We start from the raw sequence: 19,316 nt of genomic DNA, 5'->3' as shown, positions 1-19,316 counted from the left end.
ATTCATAAATCAGCGATCATGTCCCGTTACAATGAGGTCAACTGGACACCATTACCAGATAGCACGGCAAGAAATAAATCCTCCCATCTAGCTACATGACCTGATGATGATGAAGGATTGCCTGGTGATCAGCTGATCACCTCTCTTCCTTTAGCTAGGTAGGCAAGTACCTGCTCTTCTCACAGCCTGTTGAGCCGGGATGTTGCTTGAGGAAAATGCATAACGGAACCCTGATTGGAACTGCTATTTTCAACATAGTTTTTATTTTAGGGAAATGCTTTGTACATAGTGTGGTCCCACGTACACAGAACGTCATCGAGCATTTAGATCAAACTAGGGAGTAAACAGAATCCTAGACCTTTTTCCTTTGTCAAACAATCAGGAATTCAGGATACATGCACGGTTGAGACTGTCTGAAACATAATACAATCACAATTGCAAGTGAACTACAACAAGTTTTATGGGTCGGTACACCTCATCTCAACCATTTCAGTCCAAAAATCACCATTTTTTGAGGGGATCAAAAAACAGTAAAACACCATTTAGCGAGTTCATTTTCCACATTCAGAAATTTATGTGATGCGGTACCTGTAAGTAGAACTGATCATCCGTTAGCTCTAGGGATCAGCTCATCCTAACCTGAATGGAGCAGCAATGTAGTTGTCAGATTTCTGCTGATGGAGATAGGATATTGAATTAATCAGGACTTAAAATAGTAGTAGCACTATTACCAAATTCCAGATTGGTGCATAAACACTAACACAGCAAGAATGCAAGATGTGTGCCAATGCCCAATCATCTCTGGACATCCAGGACAGTTTTTCGTTCACGAGCCAATCTTATCATACTGTTTTGTGTTTTCGTGGGCAACTCAGGGCACCCGCAAAGGTTAGCGTGAGTTGCTCTCGATAGAACATGCCACCTCAGCTTGTAGATAGCACAGACAATGATGCATCTAATGGTTTTATCTTTAGCACAGACAACTGTGGGGCCCGCAAGTTAAATTATTTCCATTTAGGGCAAGTACAACAATACAGACAGCTGCTGTCTTTTCATCACAAACAGACAACTGAACAGACAGCTTGTACAATAAACTGTCTATTTGGCTGCCTGTAGGGTAATTAATTCATCCTTTCACACATAAACTTGTGGTGATCTAGTGCATAATTGATCTTTGTTGCCATTTTGTTGCATACATGAGAAAATGCACAATATATTCAAATGGCACTTAAGTTCACATGGAACTTCATTTCACACGGCAACAGACACACAGCAATAGTCATCAGTCACATGGCACTTACGTTCACATGGGATTTTATTTCACACGAGATTTCATTTCACATGGCACCTCAATTCACATAGCAATAGTTAACCAAATCTGACAGGCAAACAAACCAACCTTTTCAGTTCGCACTCCATTTCAGTTAACAAGGGCGTTTAACTGAATCCAAGAAATGAACAGGTAACTAAAATTCGCTCATCAGTACAGATTGCAGAAGGTCCAACGTCCCAAGCCAAAAGACTTCCCAATTTGTTAGCTCCCTGCAAAGCAACAACAGATAGACATAGTCACAAAAACAGAAGTGATCACACATTCCATAGTCAACAAAATAGAACTAATTGGGAAACATCTCCTGTTACTTCTGATTTATGATGCTCATTATTAGATGCAATGGAAGAGAACAAGACAAGCATTTCAGTTGATATGATGTGATGAAATGGAAGAGAACAGGACAAGCATTTGAGTTGATATTTGCAGTAATTTAGCAAACAGAGTTAAAATAACCATTTTGTATCTAGTCAGCTTCAGGATGTACCCAGCCTGATATTGATCATTTCAGAAAAATGAACAATGACTAGTATTGACCATTTCAGAAAAGTGGTGACTAACAAGAAAAAGCTCTTGAATGCAAGTTATTGGTCACTGCTATGCTGTAAATTAACAAATAACAATCTGGTTCAGGAAACTAATCTCAATTTTTCAGTTAACACTGGAATGCAACTGAACGACCTCCAACCATTTGAAAATATTCACCTGATCATGTGAAACATTATGCTATCAATATACATACATTCTGCTAGCAGGTTTCAGAAATGACAGTTTTCTACTTATGTGCAGGAAACTAACCTCAAATCTCAGCAAATGACAGTTTGTGAAACCTCCAGGAGGTGTAGCATTTTGACCCCTGCAAACAGGAAGTATAAATCATGTTCTGCTCTTTAGCCCAAATTTATTCAGTAAACATGATGCTCAAATTAACAATCATGATAACAACTAGCAGTCATTACTGAGAGTTCTTCCATGAACTTGGACAAGTATTTGAAATATTCATGATAACAACTAGCAGTCATTACTGTCAAATTCCTACGAAATTCATATGCCATCCATAGGTCATTCCACAAAAAAGATTACTGTCAAATTCCTACACAGTCCATATACCATTCATAGTTCATAAATTTTACTGGTACAATACAAATTAATTTTACTTCCCTATAAACCAATGCAGTGTGCTGAGTTCTATACTTCTATTCAGTATTCTTCAAAAAAAAAAGTTCTATTCACTATTTCTTTAGATAAACCGGAGAAGGGCAATAGACTTACAACCACAAGTTGTTTAATTCCTGAAATTAAGTTTGTAACTTCAAAAAAAAATTATGCATCACAATGTAAGAAAATTGTAGGTTCAACACAGTAGTCATTCCAGGTCTCCAGCACACAAAGATCATCATATCACTTATTTTAAATAAATTACTGAACACAAACTCCAAACATTGAATTAGCAAAATCGAATTAAAATCAGTTCCAGCATTTGATATTACTATTGAAAGAAGTATTCCATCACAAGAATTACAACATTCTAGACTAACTGCAAAGGGGACAAAAAAAAATGAAGCAGCAGACATATTGAGCCAAGCATACATCAAGAATGAAGTAGGAGACAATACCATGTCGCAAAGGGGAGAAAAGAATGAAGCAGCAGACATACATCACAAGAATGAAGCAGGAGACAATAGCATGTCGCAGGATCTGAAGATTGGGAAAGAACCCATGGTTGAGAGTTGAAGAAGCAGCATGCGCCCGTGAACGAGGATGGTGGAGTAGCCGCGTCATATCCACCCACAGGCCCACCTCCGCCGGACCTCCTCTACTCCGGCAGATGCGCTGCCCTGCACTAGCTCCTCTGCTCCGGCCTCCGGCAGATTCGCAGATGCGCCGCATCCTTCCGAGCTGCAGCGGCCTTGTTCACCCGAGCGGCATCCAGCTTCAACAGATTTCGCGCCGCCGCCGCTGCCGCGCCCTTCCATGCCTGCCGCGACATTGTGACCGAATCTAGGGTTGGATGGGGAGCACGGATGGAGTATTTGAAGAGAGAGGAAGGGATTTTCGGAGAGCAAATGGCGCGAACCTTTGGCGGCAATCGATTCCTCCTCCACGCGCGCACGGGATCCATGCCTCCGCCGTCTCCTCGCAGCACGCCGTACAACGGGAGCCTCCATCGTCGCTCGGCCTGGGAGCACGCACCGCATCTCGTAGTCACGGGCTGCGGAGGGGCCTCTTGCAAAATTGCCGTGCATGTCGACGGATGTCGCCGGCCCGTTGTACATGCCCTTAAGCTGCGCCTGCCCCACCAGCCGCAGAATTCTAACCACTCACCAGTGAACATCCCTCCATCCGCCTCGCCTCACCTGGTCCACATCCAAATGTTGAGCCCACTTTGCTTTGGGACACGAGCTAGCGGCTCTCGCCAGCCGCAGCAACACTCCGTTCTCTCTCCTCAATTCTCTTTCCTATGTGGAGGTCTTATAGAGAGGTTAACGGCACCATTGCGGCTGCCCTCATGAGAACAAGGGGCACAATTAAGGCTTTTAATTCTTCCACAGCAAATGCTAGCCTGGAGCCTTGAGAGCAACTTTTTCATTTTTGACAGAAAATCAATTATACAGGCACATAAGGAAAAAAATGGAAAATGCTAAATTCAACTCCAGCAGACCTACTCTTTTCCCGTGCAATCAACAAGTTATTTCAAAGATCAGAGAGCAAATCTCCCAAAAACAGAGCCATTCAGACATTTCAGAAACTAGCAATCACGTTCCATTGCAACGAGTCGAACCCATTCAGAATCTGACTACAGGATAGCACGGCAAGAAAAAAAATTCCCCCAATCCAATTCTATCGCTACGACGACAATGCAGAAGCAGAAGCCCGGCGCTCAGGCCCTCTCACCCCTGATGCGGCGCGCGAGCTGGATGTCCTTGGGCATGATGGTGACGCGCTTGGCGTGGATAGCGCACAGGTTGGTGTCCTCGAAGAGCCCCACCAGGTACGCCTCCGCGGCCTCCTGCAGCGCCGCCACCGCCGACGACTGGAACCGGAGGTCCGTCTTGAAGTCCTGCGCGATCTCCCGCACCAAGCGCTGGAAGGGGAGCTTGCGGATGAGCAGCTCCGTGCTCTTCTGGTACTTGCGGATCTCGCGGAGCGCGACGGTGCCGGGGCGGAACCGGTGCGGCTTCTTCACGCCGCCGGTGGCCGGCGCCGACTTGCGGGCGGCCTTGGTGGCCAGCTGCTTCCTCGGCGCCTTGCCGCCGGTCGACTTACGCGCCGTCTGCTTCGTGCGGGCCATCGGAGCGGGGCCGTGGACGGGCGGCGCGACGAGGCGGTGATGGCTCGGCGGATTGGAACCTTGGATTGCGAATGCGAGCTGCGGTGCGGCGGCGTGGGGGGTTGGGGTTCCGCGGCGGGGTATTTGAAGCGAGCGGTGGAGCGGGATCTTGAAATTTCCGGGGGAGGCGCGGGCGGGGGAAGGACGAGGGAGGGGTTTCAGCCGTCCGATGGAAATGGACGGTGGAGGTGGCGCTCCTGGCGTAGCCGATCCGCGTGACGGGTGATGCTGCAACGCCATTGGCTGAGGCGGCTGCGGAGAGGATCGACAGTGGTGTCACGTCCTTTCTCCGTAGGTTCGCGAGCCGAGTGGCGTCTTGGCGAGCGATATCACGCACGCGCCCACCGGCCGCGGCCCAACGCGCATTGAAGGCCCATTCTTGAAGCTTTTATTTTAAAAAAAACAGTGGCCGTTCTTGCTTGAAGCTTGGAGTCCTGGTCATGGCCAGAATGCAGGCGACGTGTCCCCGCCGTGCCGAACACGGAGAGAAGCCGACCACGCCGAACGAGAGAATCAGCGGGCGGCGAACATTAAATCAGTCGTCTTTTGTGCCTGCCATGATAGACGAACTCTCTTTGGCTGCGTTTAGTTTGTGAAAAAATTTGCACAGTAACTATCACATTGAATTTTCGGACACATGCATGAAACATTAAATATAGTTGAAAAAATAACTAATTATATAGTTTAACTGATTACCACAAGACGAATTTTTTAAGTCTAATTAATCCATGATTAGACATTAATTATCAAATAACAACGAAATATGCTACAGTACCCAAATCCAAATTTTTTTACCAACTAAACACACCCTTTTTTGCCAACTAAACACACCCTTTTTTGCTGAACTCCCACTTACCCACCGATCAGGTTATCCTTGCGCGTGACATGACCTGCCCCATCCGGTGATGGGCGTCCTGTAAACCTAGGCCCTGTTTAGTTTGCAAAAAATTTTGCACAATACCCGTCAAATCGAATCTTCGGACACATGCATGAAGTATTAAATATAGTTAAAAATAATTAATTATATAGTCTAACTGATTAGCACGAGATGAATCTTTTAAATTTAATTAGTCTATGATTGAATATTATTTATCAAATAACAACGAAATGTACTACAGTGTCAAAATCCAAAAATTTTCACTAACTAAACACACCCCTAGCGGTATCCAGCTCCTTTTGGGGAAGAAGCCTTCTGAGTTCCATCAGAAAGTTGCCACACGGAAACATCGTTGGCGATTGCGCGTTGTGCACCTACCACGCAGTTACGGAGTTAACTGCACGGATCGAGTGTCATCTATCTAAGCAACTTTGTTTGCTGATGAACCCTAGATTACCGTTTCTTTTTGTCTTTCGTGACGATTCATTTTTTTTTAAAAAAAAAGTGTTCAACTGCCACCGTGCAAAACAAAATCGCTCACTTTCCAAACACACAAAAGACAATAAAAATGTGCAGGAGGTACCGCCGTATCTGGGCGAGTGATTCATTTAAGTAGAAGCAGAACTATTACTGAATTTCTTGATCCCCAGTAGCACAGAAGCAATAGTGTGTCCGGGCCAAAAAGCCGTATCATCTCTGAAGAGACTAGCGTATCTTTCTTTGAGTGGGCATCCAGGCAGCCCTCCTTTTCGGCAAGCACAAACCAATGCATTCTATTCTTGCTTCTCACAGCAACTCATACGAGAACCACAAGCGCAGCCGAAATAGCTGATTCTCCGGAGGCACTACTAGCTTTAGCCTTTAGAGCAAACAGACGAAAAACCACAAGCGCGCCGTGCAATGGCGGCTGGACACGTCACCTGGGCTTCTATCACTGGCCAATCCGGTCTCCTGTTGGCAGCACATCACACAAAGGAAATAGCCAGCCAGCCAATGTGCATAAGGTTTAGTGGCCGTGGGGCAGCCTCTCTCAATTCTGGGGGCACACGCACATGATTCATGGCCTCTCTCAATAATGGCTGTAGAATATGCTGCTCCCACTGAAACCATGAACCTTAGCAGCAAAACTGCAAAAAAGCTGATCCCCAATCACCACGATGGACTGGTGGTGCGTCACTGCCCATATCATTAGCCCTGCCAATCATGCCTCTCTCTTTTATCTCATTTTGAAAATTCACATTGAATTGTGATTCACAAAAGGCCCAGAGCACCTGGCATTTTCCATGGCACATTCTCCAGCTACAATTGGCACCAACAAAGCAAATAGAAAACTGAGGAAACCTGTACAATTCTTTTTTTTTTCAGCAACAATGTACAAGCCAGATTGGCAGTATCCTAACGATCACAATTTTTTGTTCCTACTTTTCCTCACCCTCTTGTCCATCATGAAACAACAAAGAAGCAACTGAAGAAACTAAAAATCATATGGAGTGGCCAAACCTTCAGGTCTGAGTGGCACGAGGACAGAGTGGGCAGGCACAGGCTCGACCCGGCTCGACTCAGAGCAGCCAGAGGCCTTCGGCGGCGCTCCAAACAGGGATTGCCGGCATGTCGGGCACGTCGACCGCGCCAAGAGCCATCGGTCGATGCACCTGACATGGAACCCATGGTTGCACTTGGGGAGGACCCTGACATGCTCTCCAGCCTCAAAGTCAGAGAGGCAGATCGCGCACATCGGGTTGGCAGCATTGAGCTTCAGCCCCGCCGAGTAGACCACGATCGGCATGGCTCGGATGGCCTTCCTCTTCAGCCCGCTCTGAGCCAAACGTGCCACCGGGTTCGGCACGGGATCAACAACCGCTCGGCTCGAGCACCGCAGCGCACACCGGACTATTGAGTTGAGCCCGAGCGCACAGATCAGTGCACAGAGAAGAACAGCCAGGATCATGACGACGTTTGCGTCGAAGTTGCTTCCAGGAGAGCCACCATCTGTGGCGGTGGCTCCATCAACTGGCTGGCTCGAACCAGAGGGATGCCCAGAGAATGGAGTGTGCAGTAGTGTCCTTCTTGGGTACTCCATGTCCTTCTTGGGCACAAACCCAGCTTTTTTCAGAATCCTGCAAGTGTAACTCTGTAGCTCTGTCTCTTGCGTAGGTGTGCTCTCTCTCTCTCTCTCTCTCTCTCTCTCTCTCTCTCTCTCTCTCTCTTGTCTGCCTCAGGTAGAATCATAAGCTTGGTTTGTGCTGAAGTATTTATAGGCTCCATAAAGACTGCAATAATATGGTTACTGAATTCTTTTATTTGGTACGATACGCTACGCTACCTCTTTCACCCTTGCCCCTTTCATCTCTGCCAACCAATTGAGACAAAAAGCATTTGGTAAAGGTGGGAAGGCAATTGGAAGCTTCTTTGCTTGTGGCAAGTGGGCTGCATCTCAGTGGGTTTCTCTGGGAATCAGAGGGCCACACGCAGCACCATCTCTTGTCTGCCTGATAATTCTGTATAAGAAGTACATATGCAAAAGCGCGGATATAAGAGTTGCATAATAAAACAGAACTCGCATTTGTCTGGTTCAAGGAAAGATATAAGAATTGCATAAAATGGAACTCGCATTTGTCTGGTTCAAGGAAAGATGCATGGCGACTCGAATAAGATAAATATATATATACTAACCACTATCTGTAGCTGTATCTGTTTCATCGTCTTCAAACTATCTCTAAGGTTATGCTAGTTGGCTGTAAAATATTGTGGGCTTCTAGCCAGCTATAGGGTCATCATGTGTGGCTGCGAAAATTATGGCTGTAATCAGCTATTTGACCTCTATTAGTGGATTCATGACTTCACAGGAACTAAGTAAGGAATGCCACAAACTCAGTGCAATTCTTCTTCATTTTATATAAAGACAACTCCTAACTGCAGGAAAAGAACATGCTGGATGAGCTAATCATTTCAATTATCTTGACTCATGTGTAAACTACACTATTTAGGCATTAACAGATCCAAGGAGAAAACATGACAACTTAGGATAAAATACACAGCCAACAGTGACATAACTTAACATCTATCTACAAGAAAGATAAGGACAGCACCTAATACTAAAAAATATGGAAAAGGAATCATCTAAGCTTAAATGTAAAGGAAATGGAGCAGCTAAATATTCCTTGCGCACTCACAAATTATATGTTTATTCCTAGTTGCTCTGTTTTGATCCCCACCACTTAGTGTGAACCATAGCAATCTTGCAATTTGGAGGATGATTTGTCAGCTTAGAACTGCATGGGCCATCAACAGCAATCCTACTGGGTAAAGCACCCCTTGAATGAGTGGTTAGTCGATAAAAAGCAATTTAGGCATACAAAAAAAATAAGTTACACATGTTATCTATGAAGCATTATATAAACTATGAGTGTTGCTTCCTCCACAAAGCTGTATGTTTCTTTCATATGGTGCCAACATCCACAAGCTTAGCTGGTAGCCAAGTCAACTATGTGCTGACACCTCGCTGATCAGTGTAGTATAGAAAGGACTGATTAAGTAATATGGTTAACATAAACAGGGCACTCCATAAAATAATTTGAAGGAAGTACCTTTTTCTAAATATGGATTTGTTGATAATGAGAAGTAGCATGATTTTTGCAGCATAGAAATTAGACATGTGGACTCTCTGTTTTTCTTTTGTGCTTCATTTTATTTGTATCTTCACCCTTTTTTAATATTAATATATAACCAGTAGGGGGAAACCCTCCTGTTTCATTAAAAAAAAAGAACATGAACTTATCGGTTGTGGTTGCTTTGATGAGAAGCAAATATCATGGTGGAGGAACTAATGATTTCCAGGAATCAAGATTTGCTCAGTTAGTCGGAGGTGTAGGTGTGCACAATATATGCTGACTATCCACCACCCAAATTTGAGTCCACTTCACAAAAAGATTGGGTGACTATTTCCTTCTTAATACAAAATCACTTGGTCCCCCTAGCTAGTCTCTTTTTATTTCAATTTGAACAAATGGTTGTCACTGAAATTCTCTGCCAAACATGCTGCCTCTTTACTAATTCTGATGTAATCTTCTTAGTTTCTAATTATGCTAACCTGCAAAGAGCAAAGCTGTCGTATGAGCTCTGTAGAATGTGAAAATATAACAATAGTTTCAATTTCGGATATGCAGAAAATTGCTTGTCACAAGAACTCCTTGGTGACCCATTGTGCTAATGCATCTTCAGTGTGAAGTTGTAGACATCTACGTGTAAGTCATATGATTGTTCCAGGCTATCCATAATTAAGCTTATCTCAACCCATCACTTTTACACTTTATGCTTTGGAGCCTTAGATCTATCTAGTCAATCTTAAGTTACAGGCATGGTTCAGTGCTTATCTTAAGTTAGTCTGGAGGAGACATAAGGTCCACTCAACGAAAAATGTGATAAAACTAAACCGGGAAAAGAAGGAAAAACAGAACAAAAGGTATGTGTACTGATCCGTGTTCATTCATATAAAAGCTTAATAAAAATCCACATGCGCAATTACATGAATGTATGTTGGCCGTTTCTGTCTTGCCTGCACTGCATTCTTGCCTAACATGGCCACAAGGATTAACAAGGTGAACAACAAGAGAAAATTACCATGGTATCCTTGCTATAAATGATAGAGAAAATTAACATGCTATCCTTGCTATAGACACAACTCCTAAATCATAGAGAAGATAGGATAAGTTGGTAATAGAGAGAAGAAGGGAAGAGCGGGCATCAATAAATTCACACAGATCTATCTCACAACAAGATGGGAATAAAGCTAAAGGAAAAGCATCGTCAGTTGCAAAATTGCATTATATAATGCAGATGATAAAGCCATAAATGTTGGGTATCTCATACTACAGACGTTTTCTAAAACACTGTGTCTTTATGTCCATATTAACATGTATAAAAGACTTTTGACTGTATGGAACACAAAAGGTCAGCAAGAGCACACTCTCACTTGTCACTTTCTGATGTATGCCTGTCCAAGGTCAAGCCATCAAGAAATACGTTTAGCATTGCTGCTGCCACCTCCAGTAAGCTAGCCACCAGATACCATACAGAAAGCCAAGAGTCTGTTGAAACATTAAAGTGCAAACCAAGGCAACATTTGATGGTAGATCCAGAATAAGAAAAACTCATAGTTGCATACGCAAATTGTTTCTCTAGTAAAGGCATTCTTTAATCTAATACTTTACTCAAGAAGACCCTGAAGATAAGACATAACAGATTAGATAAACATGTATATTGATTGGGTGCATTCATAGCATCTTTATCCAATCTGTAGCAATTACTAGAACAGCACTTTATATATAGATTGGGTGAATTCATAGCGCATATCCACACTTCTAGAAAAGGGTTCATTTGGATATTCGTGTGTGACTCACACACACAAGTAAAATATAGTGCTATCACTTTATGTTAACTCTAGTCCACAAGTTCATCACTGCGGATAAGGCACACACAGGTAGGGAGAAGGAGAGAGCTGATTGAAAGACACATCTATGGTATAACTCATACAGGCCTACTATCTGAGCAATTTCACAACATTTGTATAATGAATTTTTTGCCATAATTATTGTAAAAATACAACAATTTGAACATCACTTTATAAATTTCAGCAAAGTGTTCATCGAAGAACAATATACCAAATCTACCTAGCTTATCTTTCATAAACCTGGGACCTACATTAGCTGCAAAGATCAAGGTGGTCTAACTAATGATGCATATCAAGAGATTGGATGCCTTTGTTGATTGGATCATCCAACGACTGATAAAAACATGATGAATCAAGGTAAAGGCGAATGTGACATAACATCTGGTCGATCGAGGGATCCGATCTTATCCGATAGATTTTTTTTCTTTGGGGAGTAAATCCGATAGATAGGTTGCCTTTATGCTGCTAGTGGTTGGTGGAAATGCATGCATTATTACTAAAGTTTATTGACATAACAATTAACTAGATGGCACTAACCGCTGAAGGTTGCAAACAACTAGTCAATTCGGACATCTAGGCCTCAAAATGGCACTCCCACTTCTCACCCGGATCTACAATAGAATTTGCCACCAGGGATCTAAGAAAGCGGCTTAAATTAGTCTTAGGACCCAAGTCCACTAGCACTCAGGACAGCTATGTTGCAACATGTACAAGAGATGCTTCTGCAGTTTAGTTTTCTTTTGGATGGGTATGGATCGCTTTTTCTTGCAAAAATGAGGAAATCCTAAATTCCTCCTAAAGCAAATTGGCTGAAAATCGTGACGACAATCCTGTCTTCTATCGCCGTGCGCCTCAATAATAGCCTGCTAAGCCATGCTCGAACCAAACAAGCTGCAGCGATCCTCGCGAGAACGCGTCTGGGCGCGCAGTCTAGAGAGGAACTTAGCAGGAAGCGAGGGGGAGGCTCACGGGACCTCACCGGGGTGGCGGTGGGTGGCTGGTGGTTCCGACTCGGCAGCGGCGGTAACGCGCCGCGAGGGCGCCGGTCTCCCTCTCGCACCTGTCCCCCATCGGCGGCGTCAGGCTCCTTCACTTCACCGCGCGAAGCAGGATGTGCGCGAGTTCCTCCGCCACCGCCGACTACCCCGGCTGCTCCTCCGGCTCCTCCCGGGAGAGCCGCACTGGTGAGTAGGCCGGTTTGGCTCCGCACCATGACTCCATGAGCTCGTCAAACCGGGCCGTATAAGGAAAAGGCAAAAGCCCAATAAACAAAGAACCCACCACTTGCGTCTTTTTTATTTTTATATTTTTAAAAAATATTTTTTACAGAAATATATTTTCGATTTCACAATTTACAGTTTTGTACCCCTACCGCCTGGCGGGAGGCCCTTGGCGGGAGCCTGCCGCCGCCTTGCCGGGCGGTAGGAGCCCTTGTGCCCCTCCACTGGGCGGCAAGGGGGCGGCAGGCTCCCCCTCCCCGCAAAATTACAGCAGTGAGCCATTAGATGTGGTTTTAGATATTTTGGATACAAATAAAAACCATCAGTAAAGTACATGAATATGAAAAGTATAAGTTAGCAATTCATACACATACGCAAATGAGAACGAAATAGGTGATGCATAAGAACGAAATAAGTATAACATGACGACATGTCTATAACAAAAATACAGAAACAGCTAGAAGCACCTCCTAACCACCCCGGCCACCCCGGCCATGTCGACCTCTTTTACGCTGAGCGTGAACGTGGTCTGTAGAGTAGGTGTGTCGCTCTGGGGGCCCTACGTCTCTACCTGGACGTCCGGTGGCCACTGGTGTCTGGAAGGTAGGATCGGCCTGTTGGTTAGGTGTAGAAAATAACCGACTCCAATCTTCGAAGCTCGCCTCAAAGGTATCCTGTGTGGGCCCTATACAGTAGCAATTAAGATATCTTAATCATCGTCTTATAAATCATATATTTGGGTACATATTCATCATACGTACCTGTTGGTGGTGGATACGAAGAATGACCCATATCAGAAAGCTGGTGGTGTGATCCTGTAAACCGTTCGAATTATTTAAAATATTCATAGAAATAAGAAGCACATGATAAATTCGGGTTACAGATTAGGTATTTACCTTGCGTTCCTTCTGCTGTCGCCGTAGGGTAATACGAAGAAGGTCCAGCATCATATAACTGTTGTGATCCTATATGTAAATAAAAAAGAATTAGACTTCATACCACAATTAATTGAAATTAAGATATGGACTATATGTCTATCGAAAGGTCGTGCTGGTGCCTGTGTTGGTTGAAATGACATCCCTGCAGTTGGTGCCATGGTACTAAATTGAGTCCCTCTGTGAGGTTGATAAGGTGGGTGTGCATCACCTGTATGGACTGAGAATTAATTGTTGGCTTCAAAGTAGGAAGTCAGTAAGTATCCTCACGTACCTGGATAATGCTGCTGAGACCAATAAGGTGCTTGGGAAGGCTGCTGCTGTGTGGGACCACAAGTAAACGAGGTCGAGGCTTGAGACGAACCGTACGAGTCCTTGTACGATGTCCGGCTACCAAAGGCTTCAAGCATGGAATGGTCTCTTTGTGAAACTCGGGTCCAGGCCGACTCTTGCTCATTCCTATCCATCATAGATCCCGCTCGAATCCTCATCAAATTCGCCCTGGCATCAATGTCCATCAAACTACAATTTTTCTGCATTTTTTACAATTTATCTGAAATTTTCATAAACTTTTCTAGTATTTTCGAGCATTTCCTACAATTTTTGTACAATACATTTTTATAAATATATTTTTCTAACATTTTCTAAATTTTTCTGTATTTTCTACAATTTATTTGAATGTTTCATATATTTTTCTAGCATTTTCTACAATTTCTGACTATTTTTTGAAATTTTTCTCATATTAAATAACTAATCAATACCATAAAATTGGTTGGTAAATCTAATTGGTTTTTTCTAAAAACTAATCTTAATTCTACCTAAATTATATTAAAAACATTACCTAAATCGCTAAAATATCATTACTACTCCATATACTAATTATAGAATTAAACAAACAAAAAATTTAGATTGAGAAAGTTGAAAAATATTTATTACCTGCGGTTCAGATCCAATATCCGGCAGGGCTTCGCCGTTACAACTCCGTCCCTCATCCCTCCTCTCTCCCTCCCCTCTCTCTCTGTATGTCGTGGGAAGCAAATGAGGGGCGAGGGGGGAGAGAAGTCTTTTTATACAGTGTGGGGGAGCCTGCCGCCCCCCTGCCGGGCGGCAGGCCCCCTGCCGCCCAGGGGGCCTGCCGCCCCGGCAGGGGGGCGACAGGCTCCCGCCAAGAGCCTCTGCGCAAATAAAAATTATTTTTATTTACATATAAATCCCTGCCGCCCCCTCCGGGCGGTAGGGGTATAAAACTGTAAATTGTGAAATCGAAAATATATTTCTGTAAAAAATATTTTTGAAAATATAAAAAAAAACGCCCCGCCACTTGCTGCTTCGCGAGGCCCAAAACTCTACTCAGGTCAGGCGCAGCCCACTCCTGCTTCTCATGAGCCAACAACTTTTTCCACTATCTTGGGCCAAAATCATCCGCTGATCCATCTTCAGGCGACAATGTCGCGCGCGCCTGACATATATAGTAGTTGTTATTCCGATGATTTGCCATAGCACATGCTAATTAATATAGTCTTGCCTCCTGATTTATATCTGTATAAGACAACCCCGAACATGACAAACACCATTTGCAGGTACACTGTTGTAACACATAGGATCCTACTACTTAAGTTCCGTTGACAATATCTTTGCTTTAATTTTCTGTTAAGGAACTTTGTAAACAATTAGTTCGTCGGTTATGTCTTTTCAGCTTTAATTTGATCTGTTTCGGGTAAAGACTATAACATAGGATCTGAACACTACTTTATTTGTTCGTGTAACAATATGTTTGTCATACTCTCAAGCCACTTTAAGTTTGCATTAGTTCAGTTGATAAAGTTTGACCTTTTGGTTTTCTTCTGTAATGTTAATGACTAAGCTAAATTATGTTGTGAATTTCTTATAGAAGGTTATAATTCAGCACTTTGTGAGACCAATTTCTGTTGCTGGAATCATTCACCAGGTGAGTTCATTTTTCTTTACTATTTTGGTGATCGTATTGAACACGTACTCCCTGCATCTCTCTTTCTTTTTGGGAAGGGAGAACATTTAGCATGGAGCTGTAATTCAGTATGCTTTACAGAGTTTGAGTGAACTAATGTAAAAGAGGTGAGATAGTTCATCTGAAATAAGTTTTTTTTTGTATTTGTGTTGTGTGATTGAATCAACTGTTGGGGTATGATATCGGGTGCTATACCGAAATTTTACACTGGAGCCAATTAAGGTTATGTTTCATGTGATGCATCAGTAGTCAACAATTGGATTAAAGAAACATATACTTGAAAATTGGAGGGAAAACGTCGAATAGGATCAACGACGGGGAAATTTTTTAAAGTACGGTTCTCATAACATAGACACCATCCGACAAAGAGACATTTTGATATAGGACTCCAAGAACAACATGACTTCAAATGTGGTACATAATTGATTCAGTAATCTTCTTACTGGAATGGAGAATGATGAAAAAAGTAAGGCTGCCCTCTGAAGTAGCTAATGAGATTTCGATCTCTTGTGCAAAGTTCAACTGCAAAGTTCTAGCATCAAACATACCACGGAGGTGATGCTCCATTTTGACCTGCCAGAGGCGCGTTACTAGGGGCAGCATGATACGGGAGCTTGGAACCTTGCTCAGATGGTGAGATGGCACTGTAATCAGCAGGTGATGGAGCTAAAGCTGAATATGGTGAACGCATTGGCGGCGGGAATTTCCTGTGGCCATGCGGTGGTGGTGCCTTGCCATGAGAAGGCGGCGGCGAATGCTTTTGCGGTGGAGGTGCTGGTACATGCGGTGGGTAGCGGAATGGAGGCGGGGGTGGCAAGTGGTGTGCTGGGGGTGACGACGATGAGTGGTGAGGAGGTGGTGGTGAGTGGTGGGCAGGGGGTGGAAAATGTGGCGGTGGCGCGTAGTGAGCAGGTGGCGGCGGTGGAGCATGGTGAGCATGGGGTGGGAAATGAGGCGGCGGTGCATAGTGAGCTGGGGGTGGGGGTGAACGGTGAGTAGGGGGTGGAAAATGAGGCGGTGATGCGTGGTGAGAGGGTGGCGGCGGTGAATGATGGGGTGGAGGTGCATGGTGGCCAGGGGGTGTAAAATGGGGTGGTGGGGGTGGCGCGTGGTGATGAGGGGGCGGTGGAGGGTGGTGAGCCGGGGAAGGGCTTGGCGGAGCTTCATGATGGTCATGGTGGTGACGACGATGATGGTGGCCATGATGGCCATGGTGCTTGTGGTCAGGCGAGCCGTGGTAGGCCGGTGGTTCCGCCGGCGCCAGCTCATGGCGGTGGCGCTTCCCGTGCTCGGCGCCATGGTGCCCCGTCAGCGGCGCCTCGGCACTGGGTGCCTGAGCTGGTGCTCCTGCCGGCGGGAAGGCATGGTGAGGCGCCGAGGCGCCGCGGCACGAGGTTAGCGCGGCAGCGAGAGCGACGAGGAGAGCGATGCCCCTCATGCTTGCGGTGCTCATGCTTTGCTCCCTTCACTGGTTGGGTTGCACGGTGTCTGTGTCTTCCTTGTGGCGCCTTATATAGTGGCCGTTTGAGACTTGGATCAGTTTGATGTTACCAAACCCATTATCTTGGGTTGGGAGCTGCTGGACATCCGGAGGAGACTGCGCGAGCGCCGACTGGGCCGTGTTGGGCGGGGCCGCAAATTCCGTGCTGCTGGACTTCCGAGCAGGCACTTTTGCAAAATTCGCGCTTGGGTGCACGGCTAGCAAGGCTGTCTTTTCAAAGTGACTTCGATCTCCTTAATGAACATTAAACCTGACCTCTAAAGATTTTGAAATTTAGGATTTGGATTTCTTCCTACGGTAAGATGGTAAAAAAAGATGCTTGAAGTTGGCGTGGTGGTTTTGAAGTTAAATGGGCGTGCGTGATCAGTATGTAGTAACAAAACAACAGCTTTTTCACGTTTTCATTAGGATTGAAAAAAATGCCATGTTATGGACAAATGAAGTTGCGTCTCTCTTTAGTTCTGTACAAAATCCTATGGAGTATCTTGAGCGTCGGTTAGATTTGGCATGTTCTCTGCTACCCCTGCATGAGCCCGAATGAGTTGCACACTTGCACTTATCTGATGGGCTTTGGACTTCATCGACCGGTCCTTTGTTGCTCGGCCGTGTGTTTGGACCAAACTGCATCCGGCTGAGTGGGCTTCAGCCGCACTGGTCTCCGGACTGAAGAAATCTTGTGGACGTAGGGCGACTGAAAGACATACTCGTCGCCGGCGTCAGGACGGGAAAAAAAAAACCCAACAACTTTTGGGTGCGCCGACTGAGAATTTCGGCCTGGCCGTCCCCTTTCCGCCACTACTGTGCATTTGACTTGTGCTTTGCTGTGCCGTTTCCTGGCACGTTTAGCTAGCTTGCTCCCGTTCCGTCACAGAGGATTGTGGATCAGCACCGTCAGATCGAATTGAAGCACGGTGGGTTCGCATCTACTCTGAACAAGAAGGTGATGAGCCTCCAGAAATCTCAGATCTGTAGGTCCCTGTTAGTGCTAGACCTTAGCTTATCCGGGGCTGGGCAACTGGGCAAGGATCCAGGGCACCAGCTCTTGATGATGACCACCATTGTCTGGGACTTTGAGACTGCATGCGACCGGGATGAAGCCACGAAGGTGCTTGTCAACTCTACATGGCCGAGATGAGTTTATTAGTTTATTTAGCAGCACTGAAAGTTTTTTTACCGATAAAAAAAAGAGAGGTTCTTTTTAACCGTACGTTGCCGCGTTTTGCTGTTGAGGGCAAGAGCCAAGAGGGCAGTTCGGTCCTAACAATACTATTATACTACATTTGTATTCCTACTAGTGGTTATGCATGCTCGAAGCCATGTGAGGAGCACGAGGTGGCTAGTGAATGTTTGGCGAGGCTAGACACTAGCAGGAGGCAGTTCCGGCGTGAACGGCACTGCCCGCCCGGTGGCGAGGTCAACCACTCAACCGAGAAGGCAGGCAGGCAGGCATGCATGCGGAGTGCTTAGTTGGATCAGATCCCGACTCATCGTCACGACGATGAGATCCGGAGCACTTTCCCCCCTCCATGCGGACGACGTGTCCATCTCCCGATCGGCTCGCCGCCGCCGTTGCACGGAAACAGCAGACGCGATCGGGTTCCGGTCCATGTGCGCCGTACCGAAACAGGTAGCCTGATTTCTTTCGTTCCTTTCGTTGCCGCGTCTCCGAGCCATCCTTGCATGCCAACCGTGCTGTCGTTTACTCCAGCCGGGCGGCCGGGGAAGTCTCCGCGCAGCTTCCCCGTTTCCTGCTGATGGGTGGAGCTGGAGCCCCCGTCACCGTCGTCGAGCTGTCGGCTTCCCCGCCATCCACGCGCGGCTCCCAGTGCGATAATTGACTCCCAATCATCGCACTCGCTGGCTTCATTCTCCGCATCGCACTCGCGTCAAATCGGTGGTGTCGGCGCAAATCGGCCGCCTGCCGGTCAAAGCCCGGAGGAGGCTCGCTCTCATCCGCTCCCCGCCATGGATGGCCTGGCCCCATCGGCCGCAGCGGCTTCTGACTTCTGAGGGTAGGGTACGCCGGAAAGGGATCTGCAGTTCGGCAGTCTACAATTGGGTCACTGACAGGTGGGCCTGCATGTGTGGGACCCATGTGTCAACTGCAGCGGATCCCGTTCCGGTACGCCAGCCTCTCTCTCTGTACAGGACTGTACCTGCCCCATCTGTTCTGTGCCTCTGCTGCCATGTCATGCATGCACGCAACGCACGACGCGCTGATTGGAGAGCTAGGCCTGCTGCCTAGTACTCGTATTACAACCGTTCTACGGCTACTTGCGCGCGCATCAGTCGGTGTCGGTCGATCAAAACGTACCCACGCCGTTACGTTACGTGAGAGGGAGAGGGATCACGTCTATAAGGTATAAGGTGGTAAAGGGTCCAATATTTTGAACTAGAAAATCTAAAGATCGGGCCTTAAAAGAGTCGGGTTCTAAACATATGTATTTTTGAACTAAAAATTTTAAGGGCCTTATTGGGCTGTGAAGAGACCACTAGGGCCATGGCCCATTACCACCCCTAGTCTATTACCCTTACGTTCTACGGCGCGCGGCACAACCATTGCAACTGCTGACCAGACCAGGGTTCACCTTACCGTTTGCACTGTAGATTTTACTGTTTTTACTGTAGCGGTAACCGTTTTTTTTTTACTTTTATATTTTTAAATTTTGAATCGGAAAATACCGGT

General features: G+C 45.7%; 4 protein-coding genes across 10 annotated transcripts; all 4 read right to left on the bottom strand.

Annotated features, from left to right (window-relative positions):
* Positions 1 to 1,291: 1,291 nt before the first annotated feature.
* Positions 1,292 to 3,727, bottom strand: LOC120681903. The gene is made up of 4 exons (XM_039963569.1): positions 3,408 to 3,727; positions 2,988 to 3,308; positions 2,129 to 2,186; positions 1,292 to 1,542 (listed from the first exon to the last, which is right to left on the bottom strand). The coding sequence occupies exons 2-4, from the start codon at positions 3,218 to 3,220 to the stop codon at positions 1,438 to 1,440; spliced, it is 396 nt and encodes a 131-aa protein (XP_039819503.1). The 5' UTR covers positions 3,221 to 3,308; positions 3,408 to 3,727; the 3' UTR covers positions 1,292 to 1,437.
* Positions 3,728 to 3,901: 174 nt separating this feature from the next.
* On the bottom strand, positions 3,902 to 4,725 carry LOC120681901 (histone H3.2). The gene has a single exon (XM_039963566.1). It carries the CDS (start codon positions 4,620 to 4,622, stop codon positions 4,212 to 4,214), a length of 411 nt encoding a protein of 136 aa, XP_039819500.1. The 5' UTR covers positions 4,623 to 4,725; the 3' UTR covers positions 3,902 to 4,211.
* A 2,037-nt stretch (positions 4,726 to 6,762) lies between these two features.
* Positions 6,763 to 12,195, bottom strand: LOC120681900 (RING-H2 finger protein ATL74-like). 7 transcript variants are annotated; one of them, XM_039963558.1, is made up of 3 exons: positions 8,212 to 12,195; positions 7,746 to 8,036; positions 6,763 to 7,713 (listed from the first exon to the last, which is right to left on the bottom strand). In XM_039963558.1, exons 2-3 carry the CDS (start codon positions 7,801 to 7,803, stop codon positions 7,013 to 7,015), a joined length of 759 nt encoding a protein of 252 aa, XP_039819492.1. In that variant the 5' UTR covers positions 7,804 to 8,036; positions 8,212 to 12,195; the 3' UTR covers positions 6,763 to 7,012. The 7 variants fall into 7 exon arrangements, with proteins under 7 accessions (XP_039819492.1, XP_039819494.1, XP_039819495.1 ...); XM_039963560.1 differs by having other exon boundaries at positions 8,712 to 12,195; XM_039963561.1 differs by having other exon boundaries at positions 7,746 to 10,625; positions 11,967 to 12,179.
* A 3,239-nt stretch (positions 12,196 to 15,434) lies between these two features.
* LOC120682327 (extensin-3-like) lies at positions 15,435 to 16,604 on the bottom strand. Its single transcript, XM_039964170.1, has one exon. It carries the CDS (start codon positions 16,580 to 16,582, stop codon positions 15,668 to 15,670), a length of 915 nt encoding a protein of 304 aa, XP_039820104.1. The 5' UTR covers positions 16,583 to 16,604; the 3' UTR covers positions 15,435 to 15,667.
* Positions 16,605 to 19,316: the final 2,712 nt, after the last annotated feature.

The sequence above is a fragment of the Panicum virgatum genome, chromosome 7N (assembly GCF_016808335.1).
Source record: "Panicum virgatum strain AP13 chromosome 7N, P.virgatum_v5, whole genome shotgun sequence".
Lineage (NCBI taxonomy): Eukaryota > Viridiplantae > Streptophyta > Magnoliopsida > Poales > Poaceae > Panicum > Panicum virgatum.
This window is presented reverse-complemented; position numbering and strand designations above follow the sequence as displayed.

Coding starts and splice junctions, on each gene's coding strand:
- LOC120681903 (XM_039963569.1), bottom strand. CDS start 3,220: ATGCGGCGCATCTGCGAATCTGCCGGAGGCCGGAGCAGAGGAGCTAGT. Junction 2,187..2,987: donor TCCTGCTTCATTCTTGTGAT/GTATGTCTGCTG, acceptor TCCTGTTTGCAG/GGGTCAAAATGCTACACCTC. Junction 1,543..2,128: donor GTCATTTGCTGAGATTTGAG/GTTAGTTTCCTG, acceptor GTTGCTTTGCAG/GGAGCTAACAAATTGGGAAG.
- LOC120681901 (XM_039963566.1), bottom strand. CDS start 4,622: ATGGCCCGCACGAAGCAGACGGCGCGTAAGTCGACCGGCGGCAAGGCG.
- LOC120681900 (XM_039963558.1), bottom strand. CDS start 7,803: ATGGAGCCTATAAATACTTCAGCACAAACCAAGCTTATGATTCTACCT. Junction 7,714..7,745: donor GATTCTACCTGAGGCAGACA/AGAGAGAGAGAG, acceptor AGAGAGAGAGAG/AGAGAGAGAGAGAGAGCACA.
- LOC120682327 (XM_039964170.1), bottom strand. CDS start 16,582: ATGAGCACCGCAAGCATGAGGGGCATCGCTCTCCTCGTCGCTCTCGCT.